Source organism: Drosophila obscura, unplaced genomic scaffold, assembly GCF_018151105.1.
Source record: "Drosophila obscura isolate BZ-5 IFL unplaced genomic scaffold, ASM1815110v1 contig_73, whole genome shotgun sequence".
NCBI classification, from domain to species: Eukaryota; Metazoa; Arthropoda; class Insecta; order Diptera; family Drosophilidae; genus Drosophila; species Drosophila obscura.
Genome location: NW_024542865.1, coordinates 7056985 through 7071432, shown reverse-complemented (window position 1 = coordinate 7071432; position 14448 = coordinate 7056985). Strand labels below are relative to the sequence as shown.

Below are 14448 nucleotides of genomic sequence, written 5' to 3'. Positions count from 1 at the left end.
TAATCAATTTGATCTAATTGAATCCAATTGAATTTATTTTTTATTTTTAGAACTAGAATTTTTTCCATTAATTTAGAATAAAACTGAGCAGCTCTCTGCCCACATATAATTAATTTATATATATATATATAGATATATGTTTGTACATACATATGTAATGAATTATTTTAATCTAATTTAATCCAATTGAATTTATTTAATTTTTAGAATTGGAATTTTTTTCGAATTAATTTAGAATAAAACTGAGCATCTCTGTTCTGCATATATATAATTAATATATACATATATATATTTAATGCATTATTTTAATCAATTTAATCTAATTAAATCCAATTGAATTTATTTAATCAACACTTTTAAACATCGATTGAACGAATGAATACCCCGAATGAATTACATATATCGATTACGAATAAGAGCAGCCCTGCATTCAGTGCTGCCAATCAGTTTCATGCCTCGTGTTTATTTTTTTGGGTCCGAAAGTGTTAGAAAAAGATTTCTGAAAAATGAAATATCACAAAAAGAAAGGCCAAAACAATAAGAAAAAGGCCCGCAAAGGCAACCAACCAAAGCAGGAGAGTGTAATTAATGGAGCGACCGATCCAAAAGTAAGTTCTATGCTGCCTACACACGTGTATGTGCGCACATCTAATGGCAAATTAAATCGTGCTACAGATTAGCCATGACAAGCCTGGCTCTGGCACTTCGTTGGAGCTGCAACAAGTACTCCATGATATAAATGACGCCATAGTTACATTGGATGAAGCTGCGCCATACGAACTGGAAGAATCGAGCAGCAATAGCGTCATTTTGCGAACATTCAAGCTGCCCCCGCAACCGATTGAATGGTTCGACGAAGGCAAAGACTTCTACGAGGGCAACTCCATTGTGATACATCCATCTGGCGAGGTCATTTACTTTGCAGCCATTGAGGAGGATGTGATTTTTCTGGAATATGAGCAGACGTTCCATGCCACCCAGCGCATCGTTGTCGCTGCGCCCAGCTATCATAGATACGAGATATTCCTGCTGCTGTATCCCATGATGGCCATGGCGTACATGCAAATGATTTTGGCAGACCAACTGGAGCGGGCCACGGCCTTCCTGGAGCGGGCAGCCACGCACCTGGACGGCTCGTACACGCGGCGCATCGCAAAGCTCAGGCGGATTCGCAGGCCCGAGGAGCTGCCAGAGAGGGCATTGGAGCTGCTCGCCAGCGCAGACACCGTGGAGGTCGCCATGGCCTTTCCGACCTACTATCTGTACATCAATTGCGTGGCCGATTGGACGCTGGGCCAGCAGAAGAAGCTGCTAAGCCACTTTGCCATCCGCAGCTACGACGATGTTGACTCGCACCAGGATTGGATGCTGCCGGGGCAGCCACAGCCGGAGCCGATTGTCCACAGTTCGGTGGTGTTGCCGCCCTACTGGCCACTGGATCGTAGCCAACAGCCGACGATCTTCATGTTCGCACCCGATGACCCCGCTGCGATAATTCGCTGTTCGACCATATCGGACGACCTGTCAATGGTGGCGCTGGGCACAAACAGGCACTATGTCCTGGTGACCATGAACGTGGACAAGATCAGGCTGGAGTCTGTCAGCCGCAAGCGGGAGGCCACACTCCACGGACACAAGGGGCCAGTCTTGTCGGTGGCCTTTGCCCCCTACGATCGCTTTCTGCTCAGCTGCTCGCAGGACCGCACAATGCGGCTGTGGTGCGTCATCTCCTGGAACTGTGTGTCCGTCTATCCAAGCCAGCAGTGCAACTATGTGACGTTCGCACCACGGGGCTTCGTCTTTGCCACCGCCTCGGAGGATGGCGTGGCCCGTGTCTGGGGTCACAACACCAAGCAGCCCCTGCTGCAGCTCGCCGGCCATCTGGCAGACATGGCGGTGTGCCAGTTCCATGCCAACAGGCAGTACCTGGCCACTGGATCGGCCGACTGCACCGTCCGAATGTGGGACATACACAGGGGCGTCCAGGTGCGTCTCTTCCGCGGCCACAGGGAGAACATCACCGCTCTGGCGTACTCAAAGTGCGGCCGTTACCTGATCTCTGGCGCCCACGATGCCCGCGTAATTGTCTGGGACACCGTCAGCGGACGGATGATCCACACCCTCGAATATCACACGGACGTCATTCATGTGATTGCCGTTGACATGGAGAACAATACGCTGGCAGTGGGTGGCGCCACTGCGTTGAGCTTCTGGGACTTTCAGCTTCTCGTCAATCAATCCAGCTCCGACGGTGCCGACGCTGCCGACGATGCCGACATTGATGCGGAGTCATCGCCCAAGCTGAGCGCCAAGGAGCTGCTCTACTCTTCGTATGCCAATTTGGAGGCACCGCTAAGCTGCATTCGCTTTGTTAGCCGCAATTTAATGATGGCCGTCTCCACGGAGCCGCTGGCGGTGGCCGGCACGACGATAAAAGATGAAGTTATCGTAACCGAGGAATGGGCGGAGGGGGAATGACACGCAACCCACTCAAAATATAAGCTAGTTCGCATTCCCTTTTTTATTTGTAACAAACAAAATTTTAACCAAAACCAAAATTTAAGCCATTTTTTGTAAACGTTTTTTGTACGTTTTTAAAACATTTATTTAACGAATTATTACCAAAAACAAAACTTAACAAATTATTTTAAAGATTTCAAAATATTAAAATTAGTTTTTTTATACTGATAATTGTGATGCCGTTAAATTTGTTGCATCGCCTGAGTTAGCTACTTATGTGTGATCCTTGCCGGCTCGGGCTTTGATCTGATTTCAATGCTGTGCCATGCTGTGTTCCCTCCACAAAACTGAAGGCGCGCGGAAATGTTGCCAGCATTGTGGGCTGCTGTGTGTCGTGTGTCGGCTATAAATCAGAGGCCCCCGTCTCCAAGGGCGCTAGCAACTGATTACGTGGCTGCAGGTTCGGAACCGGCCAAAACGAAACTAACGATTTCACGCTACATTTGATTCTCCAAAAGGATAGGGACTGCGACTGGTTGAGGGGTCGACGGGGGTCGGTCGGTCGGTCACTCCAACCCAGACATTGTCTGACCATGTCCCTAGCTGTTGGCCATATTACATAGTTGAGTGCATTTATTTATTTGCTTGTGTGTCAACCTGCTTGTGCCCCCACGCGCTCCTTTTGGGCATTTCAATTTGTCGGCGGAAAAAGGGCAGCGAAAAGCGGAAGACGCCCAGAGGCAGGACCCCGGAACACGACTGACCCCATTGATCCTGGACATGGGCAAGTTCTTGATTAACTTATTATGCTCATTTGATTGCTCGATTTCATTTGCCATTTCTTTCAGGGCCTGCTTCGCTCTTGCTCTCTCCTACTTCTGTTTTTTTTTTTTCCATTGGTTGAAAAGTTTTTTTTGGAAAATTGAATTCCCTTTGTGATGTCTTTTTGGACTCGGCCCAGTCGGTGCATTGTGTATGGTGGCTGTGTGCCAACAATTTTCGAGCCCTAAATTCATTGTCATTGTGCACGAGATTTAATTTAAAAATTAATTTCCACTTTTTTCTAATTGGATTTTGTTTTTCTTTTTGTTTCATTTAATTTTAATATTTCAATTAAATGCATTCATAGTGTTTACATTTTGTAAATTAATATTCAAATGTCAAACTATAATTATTATGATTATTTATAATTATTAAGGTTATATTTTGGAATTTCTTTGAAACTTTTTGTGAATTTTCAAGAGCTCAAAAATGAGAATGAGCAATCCGGGAGGTGAGTAGGTTGTGTCGATAACCCAAAACCGATTTTTTGAGCATCCAGTAGTCAGTCACTAAAATGAAATTTCATATCCAACTGTCGACTGAGTTGTATCGTCACATTTCTCCCGTACTCCAAACTGTTCAGACCGAATAAAAAGTAAGAACCAAAAAAATTGTTTAGCTCAACTAAAAAACCAAATTGAAAATTTCAAATTTCAAATTTCAGCAACATTTCGATTTTGGATCGCAGCGAACAAATTGCAATTGAGGAAACTGTGACTGTGCAAGATGCCAAGCGACTACTGGAGTGTGTTTTGCAATGGCTGCAGCAGCAGCATTCTGCCCAAGTACCGCTTCAAGTGTCTGCGCTGCGAGGACTACGACTTGTGCGAGGAGTGCCACACCAACAAGGTGGTGACCGGCATGGAACATCAAGTGAGCCATCCCTTCCAGTGCTTGCTGGACATCCAGACCAAGGAGCTGCTGTTTGCCGGCGAGCCCATACCGACGCTCGATGCGGACAGCTTCACCTGTCCCGTATGCGGCGAACACGGCCACTCGGCCGACGAACTGGTCGAGCATGCAGTGACCAACCACAAGGCCGACAGCACAAAGGTCATCTGTCCGCTGTGCGTGGCCGTGCATGGGGCCGATCCACTGCTGCTGGCCAACATCGATGCACACTTGATCCACTTTCATGGGCCGACCGATCGTACGGTGCGCTTTGCCCTGCCGGGGGGCAACAACGAGGGCTAACTTCAACACAAATTAACTAATCGTTACCAGCACCAAGAACAACAGCAAACACTGACATCAAACATATACATACGCACGTACATATACACATTATTAAGTTCAAGGACATAAACTGAACTGTCTGACACACATATCTACGCACAATTATGTACTACAAATTGTATGTGATCGTTACGTATGCCTCTTAATCGTTCAACTACACACACACATGCACACATCCATGCATACATACATCCATACATCCATATGTACCAAATAGCAGCAGTGAGATATTTTATTGTGCTCTAAATATACTCATTAATATGCTTCATATTTATTTAGTATACTATTTATATTCATACCTAATATAAGTCATAATAAAAATAGGGAGTAACCGACACACACAACCACCCACCCACCCACAGCATGCCAAATCGAATGGATAGCCGTTGCCACGACTCTCTGACTGACTATTATATGTATATATGTATATTGTATATATTTTGTTTTCCATCTGCTGTACTTATAGCGGCGTAAATCAAATGCTGATTAAGTGCGATTTTTCGAGCATAAATTAATTCTGAATTATTGGCCGATGACAGCGATAAAAAACAAAAAAAAACAAACAAGGCGAAAATTGTCAACGCCCTGTGGCTGGGGCACTGCCACCAATTGGTTTCGGCCGAAGAGTCATAGTCCCCAGAAGACCACAGCGCGTAAATGATATGTATGGCAAAAGGCAAAAGGGCAGGGCAAAAGGTAAAGCCCCCCCACTCGTGCACATGGCCAGTACATATGTAAGTAAGCTCTGGGCATAGCTGGGTCGATGAACGTCAGCAATCAGAGGGCAACTTTTGTGTCTCTAAGTACTCCTTTAAACTGAAACGAAAATTACTGCCTACTGGTTCATAAATTGCAGCAACTCTACACATTATTTTAAAGGGGAAAAATGTCGTTGTGTAATTTATATTCTATATACAAAGCCAAAGCCATGGAATATTACATTTTTGTTTTCTATAAAATCTTTTAATGTAAATCGGAATTGATTTTCTAAGGGTATGAAAAATATCTTAAATGGCTCAAAATTAAAAATGTAAAAATTAGAAATTAAAATTTCTAGCTAGAAATCATCTTCCAACCTATATATATTTGAAACTGAAACATTTAAAAGTTTTTAATCGACCCACTGCGTAAAATCACTGGCCATATGTCCCTACCCCACTCCCCATCGCTTTGGTAGCTACCCTTCTGCTTATAAATTTCATTTTTGGTTTTCTCGGCTTTTCAGTCTGTGTTTTTTTTTCGCATTTGTTTGATATTGTTGCATCCAAGAGTGGCGTGGTAGCGGTAGCGGGGGCGGGGTTCAACGTGGCGTATGCTTATCAAATTAACGAATTACCCGCCTTTACAATGGCATTTCCCGACACTTTTCCTCCGCCGTATGCGGTTGCAATAAATGATAATCGTACCCCTCTGCACCACACACACACACACACACACACACACACACACACCACACACAATGACAGACTTACCCCGCAACAGTGCCGGGCCGGGCCGGGCCACACGCTTGGACGCTCGCCTGCCTGCCTGCCTGCCTCCTTTTTGATGGTCTCTGCGGCTGCGTTGACCAAAAGTCGTAAATTCCGTTGTTGCCATTTGCCGCAGAAAAACAGGCAGACTGTGTGGCAGGGTGGCTGGCGGCCGTCCCACAGCGGGTAATGGTAATGTCTGTGGATGGTTGTGGGGAGGTGGCTGATCGCTGGGTGTGTGGGTGGGTACATGAGTGTGCAAACAATGCCGCAAATGCACAAAATACCCGAAAAGCGCCCACCTACCGCCCGACCGCCCGCCCGGCCGCCCACTGGGCGACGAACGTCGACGTTCGACATAATTAAAAGCGCGCGCCGTTTACGCAATTAATGAACTCTCGCCAAATTAGGCTGCGGCAGCGCAGCAGACAAGCAAATGGCCAGAGCCGGATCCGGCGCATGGTATGGAGAGCGGCACCCAGGACCTGCATGAAACACACACACACAGAGAAAGAAAGAGCAAGGATGGATGGTGGGGAGGGGGGCTCTGTGGCTTTTGCGGTTGACGCGGGCGATGGCAATGGAGCAGCAAAAACCGCGCCGCTTTTTGCCGCATTGCAGGATGGAACCTTTGTTGCACACAGACACTCACTGTCGTCGGAAAGGAGAGTATGATGATGTGGCATGGTGGCTGCTGGAATGAGGGGAACTGACCGGGAACCGCATTAACGGCCGCCAGTAAAACAAGCTGAAACGTCATCTAAGCATTGTCTTACCCAAGTCCCCATCACTCACTCACTTTCGCCAGACGGAAGAAATTCTACTTAAAAGGAGCTGTTATCTTGGGCTTTTTAAATTTCCGCTCAAAATCGTTCGAGCGTCAAACGAATGATTACCTTATACCCAGTACTTACTTTAATTTGTATGCATTGACTAGTGGCTGCCATGCAATGGATGCACGAAACCAAATCTATTCACCTTTCACCCCACAAAACTCTATGATTTGTTGGAATTTTTAATTTGTATTTATTTGTCCTTCGATTCGTGCCAAAAAAATAATATACATATGTATGTATCCAACCAGAAAAAAATAAAACAGTTTTCGTTCATTTGAATTTCATTTTAATAGTTCTTAGTTCCGTTTCGTTTTCTTTTATCAAATTCTATCAACTTACAAATAGGCGAAAAAAGATCATCTATCATTTTCTCTACATGGATGTTATGTAATTATTTTATGTGTATGTAAATAATGTATGTAAATGTTTTGCTTATGTACTCGTAGTATTTTCTCTTCAAATTTACAATTTTTATATTTAATATTAATTAATTCAAAAGGAGCGCAGTAGGTGGAGAAACAAAAAAAAAATAAACAAAAGCTTAAACCGATAGTTTGAAAGGGGGGGCGGGTGTTTAAAATTAATAAATACGAAAAAAAAAAAATAGATAATAATATAAGATCATAATCATAGAAAATAGATATTTTATATTGAAATGCCTGGCTTGATGGGAAATAGCGAATAAGTTGATTAAATTTCCTTCTTATCGGCGGCTGGTGCCGATGCCGGTGCCGATGCTGGTGCTGGTGCCGATGGCTGTGGCTGCGTCGGCGGCACTGATGGGATTTTTGGCACAGTCGCCGTCTGTGCTGTGACTGTGCTGCCGTTGGCGCTGCTCGCCAGGTCCATGTCACTGGCGCTATTCTGCAACGGGAGAGTCCAAGAGAGGAGTGGGCATTATAGAGAGGATAAAAACTAAGGGAACGCTAACCCACACGAATACATATGTATGCCATGTCTTAAATATATTGAGGCATCATCTGGCCATATTTACCTTGACTTCTCTGCGCAACTTCATGGACTTGCCCATGCTCAGGAGCCGATAGCGTTCCTTGGATCGCTCGCGTATCTTCTCGGGCACCACCCACAGTGTGGTGGCCATGTTGCCAACGAACAGTAGCAAGAAGAGGCCGGCCATGACCGACACATGCCAGGGTGCATCGGGGGGTGTAAATGCCAGCTTGTAGAGGGTCCACGCATTGTACGCCTGGAACCAATAGCCGAAGAAGAGGAACGGCAGCAGGAAGCTCAGACCGCGCCACATCCACGAGTGGAAGCCCTCAATGGTGATATCCATGTTGTGGCGCTCGCCCAATGCCTTCAGGCGATAGAGCAGACCCTTCTGGTATCCAAATTGTAGATATTGCACAATGCCTGCACGGGTAAACGGATCAGAGGGGGTTATTTGTGACACAATGGAGGATGGAGCTGGATTCGGAGATCTACAAAGCATGGATATCCGCACTCACTGATGTAAACATTGAAGTACATAAACTGCATGCGGAAGATCTGCCAATGTTCGCCCTGTGGCCACACCAGCAGCACGCCGGCGGCCACCGTCGAGATGAAGTGATGGGCCCGCCACCAGCCCTTGATCCGGGAACCATTCACCTTCAGTATCGACTCGCGAATGGTCAGGGTGCAATAGTACCATACCAGCAGGAAAATGAAGGCCAGCTCCAAGGCTCTGCAAATACACGGCAGATGGACAGATGGACAGATGGATGAGCAAATTGGAAGCACTGCCGCTGCATTGGTTCGTTTCTTCAGTTTATTCCCACTTACCTGTAGTTGAATATCAAATTGAAGAACGCCATTATCAGTCCAATTACGTTGAGTATTAATTTAAACTTTTCATAGTCGTCCTTATAGCGAACTTTGTCGTTTCTGTTGAGAATCGAGACATTCACATCGCCCAAGATTATCTGCGGAATAAGTAAAGTGGATGGCAGAGAGAGAGAGAGAGAGAGAGGTCAGTCTGTGGCCTCAACTTCAACTTCAACATTAACTTTAACTTTAACTTTGACTCAACTCCACTCTTCAGTCCGAGTCCGCGTCCGAGTCCGAGTCGCCTGCAAAGTCGTGTCCGAGTCAAGTTCATAACAAGCCGCGCAAATTGTCGCGCAGGAAGCAACTTTTCCCCCCTCTAACGTTCCCCGTCCATTTTGTTGCTACTTTACTTTTTTTTTTTTATTTGTTTGTTAGTTTCTTTTGATGGAAAGTTTTCCATTTGGACGATGATTGTGTGAGTACGTGGGTTGTTCGGGGTGGTGGGGTGTTGGGGTGTTGCACTCACCTGCAAATAGCGACCCGATTTCGCTGGCAAAGATTGTTCGATTTCGTGCAATTGCGCCTTCCGCTTCAAGGTCATCTTCTGCAGCTCATCCACCTTCTCTTTAACTTCGACATCCACCGGACCCTTAAATCTGCAATACAAAATAACATATAGAATATATACCAAGAGATGTATACAAAAATTCACAAACAAATTTTAGTATTGTTTTATAATTGAAAAGAATTCTGCAAACATTTAATGGGCCAGCTACAATATCTTATCTTTGTGCAGATAATCGTTCAACTATATGTATGTACTTGCATAATGCCAATCATAAACTGCTGGATCATAAACGGATCACAATTGGAAACGCAACAATACGTCAGTAAGGCTGCGCCTTTTGGTACCAGAGTAACGGACCAGGGGCTGGACATTAAGTTTCCATAATTTAGTTCCATTTTAGATAATAAATCGCAGGGCACAATTTTGGCAATACAATGCATATTGGTAGTCGGGTGGGTAGCTCCCCATAAATTAACATAAAACCATCGCACACTCTGCACTCTGGACTTTGGCCAATACGAGTTATTTGTGTGGTGGAGAAGGAGGTGAAGCAGGAAGAGTAGCCAGCCAGCACTTATTTATGTTTATTGTTTTATTGATTGAGTACATGTGTGTACAATACACGACTGTTTTCCCCCGTTTGTTCGTATGCCTGTTTTGCTTTCCTTGTAAATAATTCGACTATAATTATTTGTTCACATCATTGATAGTGCTGAAAAAGGGAAGGGAGAGAGCAGGCAGCGGGCAGCAGGCAGCAGGCAGCATGCGGCTCGTAATCGTAATCGTAATCGTACTCGCACGGTCCGGTCCGGTTCGTCTGTCCACCTACCCATCGCACCAGAGCAATTTTCAGCGTCAAAGTTCAATTTAGATATACATAATTGATAGCCAAAGCGGGTACAGGTCCCCCACTCTCTCTCTCTGTGTGTGTGTGTTTTTCTGATCAATTAACAGTGCGGTGTACCCATGACTGTAGTGCTGTATATACATATGTACATATGTGGCGCTTCAAAGGTAAATTTATGGCATTGAAGCGGACGCTCGCTCAACTGAATTTGTCCCGTTTCTGGTTCTGGTTCTCGGCTTCTCGGCTGCTCGGTTTCAATTCGATTTATCAATCGCTTGTATAATTCATGTTTTATTTTTAAACACCCTCTAATACCCCGCCACCCATAGATAACGCCTAAACACAACTCGAATCGAATCGAATCAATAGAGATATGGGCGACGTATGGTATGGTATGACCGACCACCCCATAGCCATGGCCACAGACCAACCCAACCCAAGCCAAGCCAAACCAAACCACAAAAGTGCCGATTCAATGGCCTGATTATATTAGTTTCCGCTCGATTTGCTTATGAGACAACTCTTTCTTTCTTTGTTTCTTTTTTTTCACTACTCCAACGCCACTTTATTAATGGAATTACTTGACAATCTCTTTCACTCTCTCAAAGATTATGTCAAATCTGAATGTGGAAAATTTCCATGCAGAGAAAACCATTTTAAAAATATGAGATGGAATCGTTCTCGATATATACATATATAAATGTACATACATATATAGAAATTTATTAAAAAGCCCCTATATAAATTTAATTTCTATTTAAATTTCGTATCTCCACATAATTTCATGTCTGATTCAAAATCTACAAAATTTGTAACTATTAACATTTTCTCCGATTGAAATCGCACACCACACGAAACGCGCGTGCCTCCACAGCGACTTTGTGTAGCTATCTCAGACACAGAAAATAAACAGCCCTTGGAGTGCTGTTCAAGTAGAGGGATGGCTGGTGGGTGGGGTGCTAATGTTAATGTTTGGATGCATTTTAACTCGGAAATATCTTCTTGCCGTCGGCCAAAAGCAAATAAACAAACAAACAAACAATGTGGATGGATGGATGGCTGGATGGCTGGATGACGAGCTCTTCGCACGCTTTTCCCTGTAAATGTAGTAAACAAATGTGGCAAGCGGGGCGCCCGTTTTCCATGACTCAATTAAAATTCATTTGCTAATAGGAAAATGGCAAAAAAAAAAAGACATGGAAAACAAATCAGATATCAGTGGCACCAAAGCGCACTCTTCGGACGACAACGACGACTCCTGTGGTGATTCGGGGCAGCAGGAGATTTTGATTTAAGCTACTATTTGCTATTGCTAGCCGATTTTTGCATAATTTTGTGTGTGACTTGTTGCCGAGTGGAATGCGTTCAGGAGGTCAAAACGTTTGCAACGTGACGTGGAACACGCGACTGGCAATATCAACAAAACAAGGCAATTAAATGAGCGCGAGAGTCAAGACGCGCGATAAGCCCATTTATATAAATCCACAAAGGCGACTGGCGATTGTACACCCCAATAGAATCTGATGTTTCATCATTATCCTACAATGATTATATGCTTTTTGTACATGCACACAAACAGACACCGCCAGAGAGGAAAAGTGTCTCAGTAGGTGAGAGCGTTTTAAAGCGCCAGACAGAGCCACAGCCAGAGCCAGAGCCAGAGCGTTTTCGAGACAGTCGAAACAAATAAAAACGCGCGTACAGGGGCGACGGAAAACAAAAAGAAAAATAAAAAAACAAACGCTAGCAATAACAATGCGACGGCGATGGGTGTACAGTGGATCAAAAGAGCATTGAAGCGGCAAACAATTTGCATGCGATTGAAGGTCGAAACACACAAATAAATCATTCCACACTTTGGCTACGGTTCAATAAACTCGCACTCCTTCCTTGACTTTTAACCAAATTTAATGGCATTTTAATGTGCCAAAATAATGACAACTAATTATAATCAAGCTGGGATTACCTAAGTACATTTGGGTGGGCTATTAATGGAATCCTTTGTCCGTAATCCTTAACAATATTTTTGGTATTTTGTTAGTTGTAGTTTACACTTGGCAAACATTTTTGTAAACATTTTCTTCAAAATTGATTCAAATAATAATTTATATTTTTGTAAATATGTAATTTATAAATTTACTATCTGCTCACATTTATATTTTGGTACAAATAATTTTTCTATTTTTTTTTTTATTTATTTCTGGAATTGTGCAACTAACTTTCATACATTAATCAAAATGAATAATTTTATTTGATTCATGATATTTACACAACCAAACCGCTTTGTCACACTGTGCCATACACACACACACACACACACACACACACACACGTCAGCTAGCTTTTGCTTGGGTTGCGTGTTGTGCTGCTGTATGGCCATGTCTGTGTCTGTGATTTCGCCTTGGCTGGACAGAGGTCAAGGGCAGCTGGTTCGGTCGGTCAGTTGGTCGGTCAATCAGCTGCTTTGCTGGCCAGTTTTCGGTTCAAGTAAACACCTCGAAGTTTCTCCTCCACATGCCCCTTCGCCTTGACAGCAAACAGTTAGTTTTTATGAGGGGTGGGGCAATACAGTGGGCATACCACTCGCATGTACCACCTGAGAAAGGCCAGAGCAAAGTCTAGGGCGCTGGTTTTTATCAGAAATTTTATCACTTGCGAAATCAGTTGTAAAAGTCGTTGTGTAGCAATGAACATACTGTGGCTGTTTTTGCCGTTTTAGCCCCCGTTTCTCCCCGACTGATAAGAGCCCACCCACTTGCTGATAGCTGGCTAATTGCCGTAAGACTTGTGCGGCTCCCCTCCTTCTGATAAGCGGCGGCTGAAGTGCCTGAAATGTGTGTGCGACAGCAGTGTGCTACGCGACTGATTAGACCGGGGCTCAAATTGATTGAAGTCAAATTCCAATTGAACATGGTAACAACAGTGAAGAAACATGCCAGAAGGACATTGGTGAAATGATATAATGATCAAATTAATAGCGAATTTCATAGGGTCGCGTCTCTCTGCCCATTCAAAGGGTATGGTCTTATACTCACTGCCTCAATGATGCCGTTATTTGGTTCATGCGATACCGTTGATGCTTGATCTCATTAAAGCAGATCTGTTGGCGGCTGTGCAGCTGCTCCAGCAGCTCGATGTAGCGTCTGTTGCAGTTCTGTCGCCAAAATAGATGGTGCGAGGGAGAGAGAGAGAGAGAGAGCGAGAAAAGGTGGTGAATTATAAGCAGCTGTTTGGTCAAGGTGAAAGCCATCATGGCAATACAACAACACCATACATATCTACACACAAATATGTACATATGTAAGCCTAAGAATAAGCAAAAGCATACTGTAAAAACAGAAATGTATGGTATGTACATACATATGTACATATGTGTGTCTGTAAATATGTACTGCTGCTCAAAAAACAGTCCCCTCAAAGGTGTGTTAAAATAGGGTGGGGTGGAGATTATGCCAAAGACCACTCTTACAATATTTGCAAATTGTGTTTGTGCCCAGTAGTGCACAGCTCGAAAGAGTGGCAATGACCCCGCCACCCTACACAACATACACCTTGGGCTCTTCTCTTTTAGCATACCTCCAGCTCCGAATACTCCTTGTTCAGCTCCTCCCATTCATTTTTCAGTGAATCGATATCCATGTTGTGTCTGTTTTCGTCGTCTCCCTTATCCACGTTATTCGGTGGCGTGTGTTTTGTTGTTTTGTTGTATGCAACAGCTGTGCCTCCGAACCCCCCCTTTCACCGGCAGGGGCTTTGAGGTTAGGTGACCGGCGAAAAATCAATTTAATTGTGCGACGCCGTCTACTAATGGCTCTGTTAGTAGCGTAGTACTCGTTCCACCTCTTGTTTAATTGCTGCTTACGCATGCATACATATACACAGACACTCACATACACTGTGCCACAACGTTTAAAAGGAAAAAACAAAAATCACTTTCAAGAGAATGAATAAGAATGAGAGGAACAAAACAACAGTAATTTTGTTTGCACCTCCCAATTTAAAAAATATATATATTGTGCCGCACTATTCACTGCTCTGCTCTGTGTGCTCGTGTCTCGCTCTGCACCCCTCTCGAACTGATGGTTTGTTCGGGTTATTTCTTTAAAAATAAATTGTTGAGCAAAACTAGTGACGAGCGTGGAAGTGGTGGAGGATGAGAAGGAGAAGGGTGGTGGACTGACGAACAAACGACCGACCGCACACCGACTACACCGACGGACGACTAATATTTTGTTATTAACTATTTCCGTTGCACTTTTGTTTTAAATACTTTTGCAAACAAAAAATACACCAAAAAAAAACCGCTCAGCGGCGGCCAACAATGTAAAACGGAATCCCAGAGAGAGTAAAAGCGACGAACGAACGGCGCACATAAGGTCACAAACACACAAACAGTCAGCGCGGGAGGCAGACAGAGAGAGTGAATGAGAGCCACGACGG

General features: G+C 44.2%; 3 protein-coding genes across 3 annotated transcripts; 2 read left to right on the top strand and 1 right to left on the bottom strand.

The window, feature by feature from the left end:
- The first annotated feature begins 494 nt into the window (after window positions 1-494).
- On the top strand, window positions 495-2575 carry LOC111076433 (transcription initiation factor TFIID subunit 5-like). The gene is made up of 2 exons (XM_022370234.2): window positions 495-608; window positions 676-2575. The coding sequence occupies exons 1-2, from the start codon at window positions 507-509 to the stop codon at window positions 2476-2478; spliced, it is 1905 nt and encodes a 634-aa protein (XP_022225926.2). The 5' UTR covers window positions 495-506; the 3' UTR covers window positions 2479-2575.
- A 1194-nt stretch (window positions 2576-3769) lies between these two features.
- Window positions 3770-4788, top strand: LOC111076442 (E3 ubiquitin-protein ligase KCMF1-like). Its single transcript, XM_022370246.2, has 2 exons — window positions 3770-3877; window positions 3947-4788. Exon 2 carries the CDS (start codon window positions 4009-4011, stop codon window positions 4474-4476), a length of 468 nt encoding a protein of 155 aa, XP_022225938.2. The 5' UTR covers window positions 3770-3877; window positions 3947-4008; the 3' UTR covers window positions 4477-4788.
- Window positions 4789-7513: 2725 nt separating this feature from the next.
- LOC111076426 (transmembrane protein 120 homolog) lies at window positions 7514-14249 on the bottom strand. The gene is made up of 7 exons (XM_022370228.2): window positions 13585-14249; window positions 13044-13162; window positions 9120-9249; window positions 8609-8748; window positions 8293-8510; window positions 7818-8197; window positions 7514-7687 (listed from the first exon to the last, which is right to left on the bottom strand). The coding sequence occupies exons 1-7, from the start codon at window positions 13645-13647 to the stop codon at window positions 7514-7516; spliced, it is 1224 nt and encodes a 407-aa protein (XP_022225920.2). The 5' UTR covers window positions 13648-14249.
- Between the last annotated feature and the right edge of the window lie 199 nt (window positions 14250-14448).

Excerpts from the sequence above, each read along its gene's own strand:
- LOC111076426 (XM_022370228.2), bottom strand. The coding sequence starts at position 13,647 with ATGGATATCGATTCACTGAAAAATGAATGGGAGGAGCTGAACAAGGAG. Across the intron at positions 9,250-13,043 it reads ATAACGGCATCATTGAGGCA|ATTTAAGGGTCCGGTGGATG; the intron begins GTGAGTATAAGA and ends TTTGTATTGCAG. Across the intron at positions 7,688-7,817 it reads AGTTGCGCAGAGAAGTCAAG|AATAGCGCCAGTGACATGGA; the intron begins GTAAATATGGCC and ends CTCCCGTTGCAG.
- LOC111076442 (XM_022370246.2), top strand. The coding sequence starts at position 4,009 with ATGCCAAGCGACTACTGGAGTGTGTTTTGCAATGGCTGCAGCAGCAGC.
- LOC111076433 (XM_022370234.2), top strand. The coding sequence starts at position 507 with ATGAAATATCACAAAAAGAAAGGCCAAAACAATAAGAAAAAGGCCCGC. Across the intron at positions 609-675 it reads ATGGAGCGACCGATCCAAAA|ATTAGCCATGACAAGCCTGG; the intron begins GTAAGTTCTATG and ends ATCGTGCTACAG.